This window comes from Entelurus aequoreus, linkage group LG10, assembly GCF_033978785.1.
Source record: "Entelurus aequoreus isolate RoL-2023_Sb linkage group LG10, RoL_Eaeq_v1.1, whole genome shotgun sequence".
In the NCBI taxonomy this organism is placed as follows: Eukaryota; Metazoa; Chordata; class Actinopteri; order Syngnathiformes; family Syngnathidae; genus Entelurus; species Entelurus aequoreus.
In genome coordinates, this window is record NC_084740.1 from 15602500 (window position 1) to 15613026 (window position 10527).

The window sequence follows — 10527 nt, forward strand, 5'->3', positions numbered from 1 at the left end:
GTGTGTCTAGTGCACAGGTGTCAAACTCAAGGCCCGCGGGCCAGATCTGCCCCTCCACGTCATTTTATATGGCCCGCAAAAGCTTGGAAATATGTGTCAATAAAATACCTTATATTTTATTTCTTTACTTTCTTATTTTCTCACTAAAGGTATCAGTTTTTTTTTTCTAGTTTGACAGGGGAAAAAAATAGTGTCCGATATTGCAACAAATATTATACTATCTAACTTTGTTGGTCAAAATCCAAATAAATACTTAAATATCCGCTTAACTTATGGTTTTGAAGCAAGTTATCCATCAAATTGTACACTATAAAAATGACCAATAGATTTTACTATAAAATTTAGGGAGTTTTTTACAGCATATTACTGTAAGTTGAAAAAAAACCCGACCAATGTTTGTTTTTCTACAGTAAAATTATGTCGACTGAGCTGTCAGTTTGTTTGTTTTTTTAAATCCACGGTTGATGATTTTACGGTACCACATTTTATTATGGTAAAAAACTGGCATTTGAGTTGCCAAAATAAAATTAAACAGCAGTACTGTATTTCTATTTACAGTAATATGTTGTAATAATAATAATAATAATAATAAAATAACACCATATATTTTACAGTAAAAGACTGGCAACTAAGCTGCCAGTTGTTTTCTGTAAAAAAAAAAGTGGTCAAATCCACATATTTGTTTTACTCTTTATGTAAAAAAAAAATTAAAATATTTAAATTCATAGGCAAATTCATTTATTATTTACTGTTACAAGCGGCCCTCTATTGGCAGCCATGTGTGGCCCTCAATGAAAACAAGTTTGACACCCCTGGTCTAGCGGGACAGGCCAAAGTTAAGTCGGAGAAAATGCAGTCCTTTAAAAATTATTCAATGTTTCTCTCTGGCCCGGTAGCAAATGCTTCACGGACAGGTACCGGTCCCCGGATCGGTGGTTGGAGACCACCGCTTTAAGAGACGTGGGCCGCCAATTTTGTTTTGATTGAGAAGTGTTCAAAACACTCGTTTATTTTAAAGTCAACCCGGACAATTCCTTAATTAACACAATAATAACAGTTCCATTCTCAAAATATTTCTCTTCGTGAGTTTTAAAAAATGTTTGCAGTGTTTCAGAAAAAATTTTAAGAATATACACGTCGTTTTTGTCTTAAGTATGTCAAAAATCCAAGCGCACAAAATGCGTCACAAGCTGGAGTCAAGCCACTCTCTTCTCTCATTGGTCAACAGCAAGTCTAACGCTGTCGACAGGAAGTTGATGAATAACGCACATTTAGCATTTGCTGCCATTTTAAACATTCCAGATAATCTATGAGGATTTTGAAATGATATTCAACATGTCCATTTAGAGCACCGTCCACCATGCTACAATTTCGACGTGTTTGGTAAGTCTCAGTGTATTTATGTCACTAATATGCTGTATTTCATTACGTCATTTCTTCATTTGTCAATTAGTCTTTGAAACCGAACTGCTTAATTTTTTTCACAGGACATCCCATTTCTTATTACTCGTGTATTTTCACCCACATAACAATATTCAGGGCCAAAAAAAACAAAAAGTTATACCTTTTGCTGACAGTACTGAGGGAGTTTCTGCCTGACTGTAACTTTGACGCCATCTAGCGGTCATCCTGAGTATGACAAATTTCCTTATTTTCTTGTTATTAATACAAACGTTAATATTGTGCGTCCCAAAAATCCTACCATTGGTTGGTTGATGTCAGTTTATTTCCAACACGCATACAATTACAATGTAAAAGTAGAAGATAACTACAAATAGACAGAGTAGACATTGAAAGGGTAAAAGAAAACACTTTTTTGGGTAGATGATAAAATGAATTGGAAATCTCATGTTAAAATATACAACAAAGTAGCAAGAAACATATCAATAATGAATAAAGCAAAACATGTTCTAGACCAAAAATCACTTCATATTCTCTACTGCTCACTAGTGTTACATATCTGACTTATTGTGTAGAAATATGGAGAAATAACTACAAATGTGCGCTTCATTCACTAACTGCGTGACAAAAGAGATCAATTAGAATAATACATAATGTTGGATATAGAGAACATACAAACCCTTTATTTATTAAACAACAATTATTTAAATACAACGATTTGGTGCATTTGCAAACAGCTAAAATGATGTACAGTATAAAGCAAATTATAACCTGCTACCCAAGAATGTACAACAAATATAATCTTAGAGGGAAATGTCATTTAAAACATTTGTATGCTCCTACAACACTTAAAACCTTTAGTATAGCATTATGTGGAATTAAATTATGAAACGGATAACTAAAGAAATGAAACAAAGCAGCAATATGATTCAGTTTAAGAGAATGTTCAAACTACAAGTGTTCACAAAGTACACAGAACAAGAATTATGATGAACATCTTGAACCCTTTTTTTTACTCTTTTTTTTTTTTATTGAGACAAAGATTATTTATGTATTTAATATTTGTATGCTTACTATGGTATATTATTTATTTGTTCACTCTTCTGTTACAGAGAACAAGGAAATGGGATAACATTGCTATGGTATGAAAAGGGTTAGGATTAAATCAGCTCGGCTTCTTCCTACTCCTTTTCGGACGTGCTGTAATGAAACAACTGGAAATATGTGATGCATGACATTGTATCGTGTGCATGTTCCAAATAAACTGAAAATTGAACTGAACTGAACTAATACATCACATATTTTCTGGTTTTTTTTCTTCATTACAGCATGTCCAAAAGAGAGTTGGAAGTTTGGTTGTTCTCAATGTGTAACACAACAGTGAGTAAATAGATACACTTTCAACCCGAATGCTCAAAATAATTAATTAGAATAAGTAGTGTAAACTTAAAAAGTTGTACTTACTTAAAAATGTTGAGTGTGAGTAACATTTGCCTTCTTTTTAAGTTTATTAAACCTGTTATTTTTAATTAATATTAATTTGTTTGCAGATTATGTAACTGCTACTTAAAATAATTAACTCACAGTTACTAAAAACTCAGTGGATTAAACATAATTTTGTCTTATTTTGGAAGAACAAATCATTAAATCGAATTAAGGATAAATTAAGAATGAATCAATCGCATTATAGATTTGTATTGTTATTATACTCTGTGTGTGTGTATGTCTGTAATGGTCTCTGTATGTGGGCTCTCTGTGCAGTCCAGGGTGCAACAAAGTCTTTTTATTTTTCTTATTTTTAACTCAGGGCTGTCTCGCTCGCGGCCTCCTGCTCGCTCGTCTCTGTGCTCTCCTCTCTATCTCCCCCCATGGCCTCGGCCCCTGCTGATAAAAGGAGACAGGTGATTAGATAACCCGCCTTAGCTGGGCAATCCACTCACCTGTCAGCTGCTTCGAAGCCGGTCTATACACACGCCCTTCCCGCAGGGGGCGCGCAGACCACGCCCCCCTCCACAATGTCTATATAAATTATTACATGCACATGTGCGCACACACACACAGAGGAAGTGCTTTTATTTTGTCGCATTTTCGTGCACTTCCTCTTCAGGCAGCAAACATGAGGAGGCACATGTTTGAGTTGGCTTAATTGGTAAGTTTAACTCAATTATAATTTAAAAGTACATTGAACATAAACTCCAAATATTTACGATCTGATATACCGTATTTTTCGGAGTATAAGTCGCTCCGGAGTATAAGTCGCACCGGCCGAAAATGCATAATAAAGAAGGAAAAAAACATATATAAGTCGCACTGGAGTATAAGTCGCATTTTTGGGGGACATTTATTTGATAAAATCCAACACCAAGGATAGACATTTGAAAGGCAATTTAAAATAAATAAAGAATAGTGAACAGCAGGCTGAATAAGTGTACGTTATATGACGCATAAATAGCCAACTGAGAACGTGCCTGGTATGTTAACGTAACATATCATGGTAAAAGTCATTCAAATAACTATAACATATAGAACATGCTATACGTTTACCAAACAATCTGTCACTCCTAATCGCTAAATCCCATGAAATCTTATACGTCTAGTCCAGGGGTCGGCAACCCAAAATGTTGAAAGAGCCACATTGGACCAAAAATACAAAAACAAATCTGCCTGGAGCCGCAAAAAATTAAAAGCCATATTACATGTGTCATGAGATATACATTTAATTAAGAGGACTTAAAGGAAACTAAATGAGCTCAAATATAGCTACAGATGAGGCATAATGATGCAATATGTACATATAGCTAGCCTAAATAGCATGTTAGCATCGATTAGCTTGCAGTCATGCAGTGACCAAATATGTCTGATTAGCACTCCACACAAGTCAATAATATCAACAAAACTCACCTTTGTGCACTCACGCACAACGTTAAAAGTGTGGTGGACAAAATGAGACAGAAAAAGTGGCATAAAACACGTCCTAGAAAGTCGGAGAAAGTTATACATGCAAACAAACTATACGGTGAGTTCAAGGACCGCCAAAATAAGTAGGACAAAACGGCGCTCGCCAAATACTCGAATCAGTGAAGCATGTTTAATATAAACAGTGTGATTTATAACAATTAGGGAGGTTTGTGTCATGTTTGTCCTCATACAGAAACCATACTAAAACAAAAAAATTGATTTTTTTCCCCTCATCTTTTTCCATTCTTCATACATTTTTGAAAAATCTCCAGAGAGCCACTAGGGCGGCGCTAAAGAGCCGCATGCGGCTCTAGAGCCGCGGGTTGCCGACCCCCGGTCTAGTCTCTTACGTAAATGTGATAAATAATATTATTTGATATTTTACGGTAATGTGTTAATAATTTCACACATAAGTCGCTGAGTATAAGAAAAAACCTGCGACTTATAGTCCGAAAAATACCGTACTCAAATATTTGAGTTTGTGAACTCAAAATATATGTGGCCACTGATTGCCTCACTATTTTTGAGTTATGCTTACTTATTCGGGTTTACAGTGTAAATTAATGTACAATAATTAAGTAAATATGTATTGAAAACATAAATAAAAAATCATTAAAGATCTCATAAATAAGAATCAAAGTAATTTATAGTCACGTATAATTTATAGTCAAGTGTGTGCAATTTGTGAATTTGCATAAATGTGAGCTGCAATAAAAAAAAAAGAAAAGAAAAAAAGGGCAAGCTGAAGTGGGCCGCAGTTAAAACCCCTGAAGTACCATGCAGTCATACTTTTCAACTGGAATTCTTGCAAAAGTCCACTTCTCAATTAATTCATATGCTGCTGAGTGGTTTTCTCTCGAGCTGCATTCTAAAAGTGCAATGTGGCGTGTAAACAGGGACGCTCATCCATACTGTCTCTATCACACCACACACACACACGCACACACACACACACACACACACACAGAGTTGCCTGTTGTTGGCTGCGGGGAGTGAGAGTGGGGCTCAGTCAGTGTAGCCAGGAAAGAGGCCAGTGTTGCAGGCAGTGTGGATTCACAGAGACGTGCCCGGCGTGGTTAAACCATGCTCTCTAAGTGGGAGAACGCCTCTGCCCAGGACACAAGATGAAGGTGGAGGAGAGGAAGAGCTCCTCTCCAGGCGACATTCTCTCTGCTGACGTTCCCACGCTCCTCACTCTGGTCGGCCTCCTCCTGCTACTCCTTACAGGTACGTCCGAACTTGTCTGTAGCGCCCAAGCTGCAATGGAACGCGCTCAACAAAACAGCCAAATGCATGCATGTTTTCTGACGCCACTAACCTCTCACATGTTTGTGCGGTCAAGTGTACGCATGTTTGATTTCTTTCACTGCGTTGGCTGCACAATGGTTTGTTTGATGGCAAACTAGGCCCCTATCGCAAGCTCAAAGGACCCCCGGAGGAGACACTTTCAGGGTTGTATTACCTCCACCAAGTGCAAAAAGGGAGATGCTTTGTTTTGCTCACTGTTAGTTTGGGGTTTGGCAAGGAAACTACATGTAAAACTGCAGAGCACTGATGGATTTTGGTGAAAATCTGGATAAAGGTGCAGTATCGTGGGGGGTTCATTTTGTGGTTTAAGGCAACATGCAGAAAGTAGCCAGCCTACTAACAAATACAAAAACCCTGCACTCTTATAAAATAATCCAGTCCTCTCTTAAAGGCCTACTGAAATTATTTTTTTATTTAAACGGTGATAGCAGATCCATTCTATGTCATACTTGATCATTTCGCGATATTGCCATATTTTTGCTGAAAGGATTTAGTAGAGAACAACGACGATAAAGTTCGCAACTTTTGATCGCTGATGAAAAAAAAACCCTTGCCTGTACCGGAAGTAGCGTGACGTCGCAGGTTGAAAGGCTCCTCACATTTCCCCATTGTTTCATTCAGACCGAGAAAGCGACGATTACCCCATTAATTTGAGCCAGGATGAAAGATTCGTGGATGAGGAACGTGAGAGTGAAGGACTACAGTGCAGTGCAGGATGCATCTTTTTTCGCTCTGACCGTAACTTAAGTACAAGCTGGCTCATTGGATTCCACAATCTCTCCTTTTTCTATTGTGGATCACAGAATTGTATTTTAAACCACCTCGGATACTATATCCTCTTGAAAATGAGAGTCGAGAACGCGAAATGGACATTCACAGTGACTTTTATCTCCACGACAATACATCGGCGAAGCACTTTAGCTACGGAGCTGACGTGATAGCATCGTGCTTAACTGCAACTACGCCAGCTCTCATCTGCTCATCAACACCCGTGCTCACCTGCGTTCCAGCGATCGACGGCGCGACGAAGTACTTCACCCGATCATCGATGCGGTCGGCGGCCCGTAGACGGAGGAAGTCAAGGTGAGGACAGCGGCGCGCGTTGTAGCTTTCGACGACACCCCGGCCGCCATCAGAGTCGGCAAGAAACATATATTTCCCCAAAGTTACGTACGTGACATGCACATAGCGGCACGCACATACGGGCAAGCGATCAAATGTTTGGAAGCCAAAGGTGTACTCACGGTAGCGCGTCTGCTATCCAAGTCAAAGTCCTCCTGGTTGTGTTGCTGCAGCCAGCCGCTAATACACCGATCCCACCTACAACTTTCTTCTTTGCAGTCTTCATTGTTCATTAAACAAATTGCAAAAGATTCACCAACACAGATGTCCAGAATACTGTGGAATTATGCGATGAAAACAGAGCTGTTTGTATTGGGATACAATGTGTCCGAATACTTCCGTTTCAACGATTGACGTCACGCGCATACGTCATCATACATAGACGTTTTCAATCGGAAGTTTAGCGGGAAATTTAAAATTGCACTTTATAAGTTAACCCGGCCGTATTGGCATGTGTTGCAATGTTAAGATTTCATCATTGATATATAAACTATCAGACTGCGTGGTCGGTAGTAGTGGGTTTCAGTAGGCCTTTAAGCCCCTGTGAACCAGTGGTATAACAAACATGTATTATTCTCTACAACTTTTATGTTTGTCAGAGGAAATAAGCTTGAGGCATGAGACCAAAGACATGCACCTGGGGATAGGTTGATTGGCAACACTAAATTGGCCCTAATGTGTGAATGTGAGTGTGAATGTTGTCTGTCTATCTGTGTTGGCCCTGCGATGAGTTGGCGACTTGTCCAGGGTGTACCCTGCCTTCCGCCCGATTGTAGCTGAGCTAGGCTCCAGCACCCCCCGCGACCCCAAAGGGAATAAGCGGTAGAAAATGGATGGATGTTGGAATTGTTCGCCCTGCCATAGAGCCAAAGTTGGTACGTCCTGATGACTTCTGTTAGGCCTGGGCGATAAATCGTTTTTATCAATAAAATCAAGTTTTATGTTGTAGATGTTTAAAAAAAATAAAAAAAATAATCATATTTATTTCTCCTCTTCCTCTGGCATACTTTTTGCCACCAAGAGCTTCTGTAGCTTCCGCCCTACCCCTTAGTTCCTTAGCGGAGATTCACACACCTAGCAAAACATGGCTAATGGCGCTAACAAAGACGAGATACTTAATGTTCAAATTGAGAAACTTTGTTATTATTTGCAAATATTAGCTCATTTGGGATTTGATGCCTGCAACATGTTTCAAAAAAAGCTGGCACAAGTGGCAAAAAAGACTGAGAAAGTTGAGGAATGCTCATCAAACACTTATTTGGAACATCCCACAGGTGAACAGGCTAATTGGGAACAGGCGGGTGCCGTGATTGGGTACAAAAGCAAACAAAGATGGGGCGAGGGTCACCACTTTGTGAACAAATGTGTGAGCAAATTGTTTAAGATTCTCAATGTGCTATTGCAAGCAATTTAGGGATTTCACTATCTGCGGTCCGTACTATCATCAAAAGGTTCAGAGAATCTGGAGAAATCACTGCAAGTAAGCGGCATGCCTGTGACCTTGGATCCCTCAGTACTGTACTGCATCAAAAAATGACATCAGTGTGCAAAGGATATCACCACATGGGCTCAGGAACACTTCAGAAAACCACTGTCTCCACATTTCAAATTGTTTTTGGAAACTGTGGACGTCGTGTCCTCCGGACCAAAGAGGAAAAGAACCAGCCGGATTGTTATAGGCACAAAGTTGAAAAGCCAGCATCTGTGATGGTATGGGGGTGTATTAGTGCCTAAGGCATGGGTAACTTACACATCTGTGAAGGCGCCATTAATGCTGAAAGGTACATACAGGTTTTGGAGCAACATATGTTGCCATCCAAGCAACGTCTTTTTCATGGACGCCCCTGCTTATTTCAGCAAGACAATGCAAAGCCATGTGTTACAACAGTGTGGCTTCATATTAAAAGATTGCGGGTACTAGACTGGCCTGCCTGTAGTCCAGACCTGTCTCCCATTGAAAATGTGTGGCGCATTATGAAGTGTAAAATACCACAACGGGGACCCCCGGACTGTTGAACAACTTAAGCTGTACATCAAGCAAGAATGGGAAATAATTCCACTTGAGAAGCTTAAAAAATGTGTCTCCTCAGTTCCCAAACGTTTACTGAGTGTTGTTAAAAGGAAAGGCCATGTAACACAGTGGTAAAAATGCCCCTGTGCCAACTTTTTTGCAATGTGTTGCTGCCATTAAATTCTAAGTTAATGATTATTTGCAAAATACTAATGATACTAATGAATCATATTCGGTACCATACCGCCTCTCAAAAGTACCGTAAGTACTGTAATGATACCAAGTACAATAGCGTATCTAGTCGATAGTACTATGATTACGTCGATATTTTTTGGAATCACATCTTCTTTCGTTTAAAAAAAAATATATTATGTTTCTAAACTCAGGAAATATGTCCCTGGACACATGAGGACTTTGAATATGACCAATGTATGATCCTGTAACTACTTGGTATCGGATTGATACCTAAATTTGTGGTATCATCCAAAACTAATGTAACATATTCAAACAACAGAAGAATAAGTGATTATTAGAAGTGTGGATAGAACATGTTAAAAGAGAAAGTAAGCAGATATTAACAGTAAATGAAGTAGATTAATAATTAATTTTGTACCACTTGTCCTTAATAATTTTGACAAAATAATAGAATGGAAAATGACACAATATGTCCATAATCAAAAATGGTACGTTCCTGTTGTCTGTCATTCTTCATGAACCAGGAAGTAGTCTGCAAATGAACAAAAATGACACTTTCCTTTTTTCTTCACTTTAGTAAGTGGGATTCCGATGTTGTCTATTCTCTTTCAGTTACATTGGAATGGTTTCCACCTGCATTATAATCAAAATGGTATGTTCCTGTTGTTAAATGTCATTCTTCTTGAACCAGGAAGTAGTCTGCAAATGAACAAATATGACACTACACCATTTGTCCATTTTTGTAAGAGGGATTCAGACTCTCTCTTTGCTTTTTGAGTCAACCAGGAAATATCCTGTAACTTGCAAGGTGTTCCTTAATTTTCCTTTATTTTTGTTAAGAGAAATTTAACATTTTTCCTTTTTGGTGTTAAAATCACTATTGAATCGTTCTCAATGCTTCAGAAAAAAAATGGTACATTCCTGTTGTGATGTCGTCCTCCATGAACCAGGAAGTAGTCAACAAACTAAGTAATGTAATTATTACCCTCTAAAATTGTTCACTTTTTATTAGAATAATTAAAGTTTCGGTTTTGCTGTCAGAGTAATGATGCCATCGTTCCCCTGGCCCCAAAATATAAAATGATACAGTTCCATACGATTGCTGTACGTTGTCGTATGTGACCCAGAAAGTAGTCTGCAAACTAGTAAATAGAAATATGACGTTAGAGCGGGGGTCAGCAAACCGCGTGCGTCTCTTTAGCACCGCCCTAGTGGCTCTCTGGACCTCTTTCAGAGATGTGTGAAAATGGAAAAAGTGGAAGAAAAAAACATATGGTTTGTTTTAATATATTTTCTGTAGGAGAACAAACATGACACAAACCTTCCTAATTGTTAGAAATCCCACTGTTTATGTTATACAGGCTTCACTGATGAGAGTATTTGGCAAGCATCGTTTTGTCCTACTAATTTCATCGATCCTTGAACTCATCGTAGTTTGTTTACATGTACAAGTTTCTCCGATGCTGCCACGTGTTTTATGCCACTCCATTTTTGTCTCGTTTTGTCCACCAAATGTTTTATTCTGTGCGTGA

At 38.5% G+C, this 10527-nt stretch overlaps 1 protein-coding gene and 1 long non-coding RNA gene across 2 annotated transcripts in view; both read left to right on the forward strand.

Moving 5' to 3' along the window:
- The first annotated feature begins 816 nt into the window (after nt 1–816).
- Nucleotides 817–4048, forward strand: LOC133658312 (uncharacterized). The gene is made up of 2 exons (XR_009827446.1): nt 817–1383; nt 3209–4048. It is a non-coding gene; the product is annotated as an uncharacterized LOC133658312 (long non-coding RNA).
- Nucleotides 4049–4670: 622 nt separating this feature from the next.
- The window catches only part of hepacama (hepatic and glial cell adhesion molecule a), a 44910-nt gene continuing 39053 nt past the window's right edge, over nt 4671–10527 (forward strand). Inside the window, exon 1 of the mRNA XM_062060194.1 lies at nt 4671–5586. Within this exon, the coding sequence (XP_061916178.1) occupies nt 5484–5586 (103 nt within the window). The 5' untranslated portion in view covers nt 4671–5483. The remainder of the gene's footprint in view (nt 5587–10527) is intronic.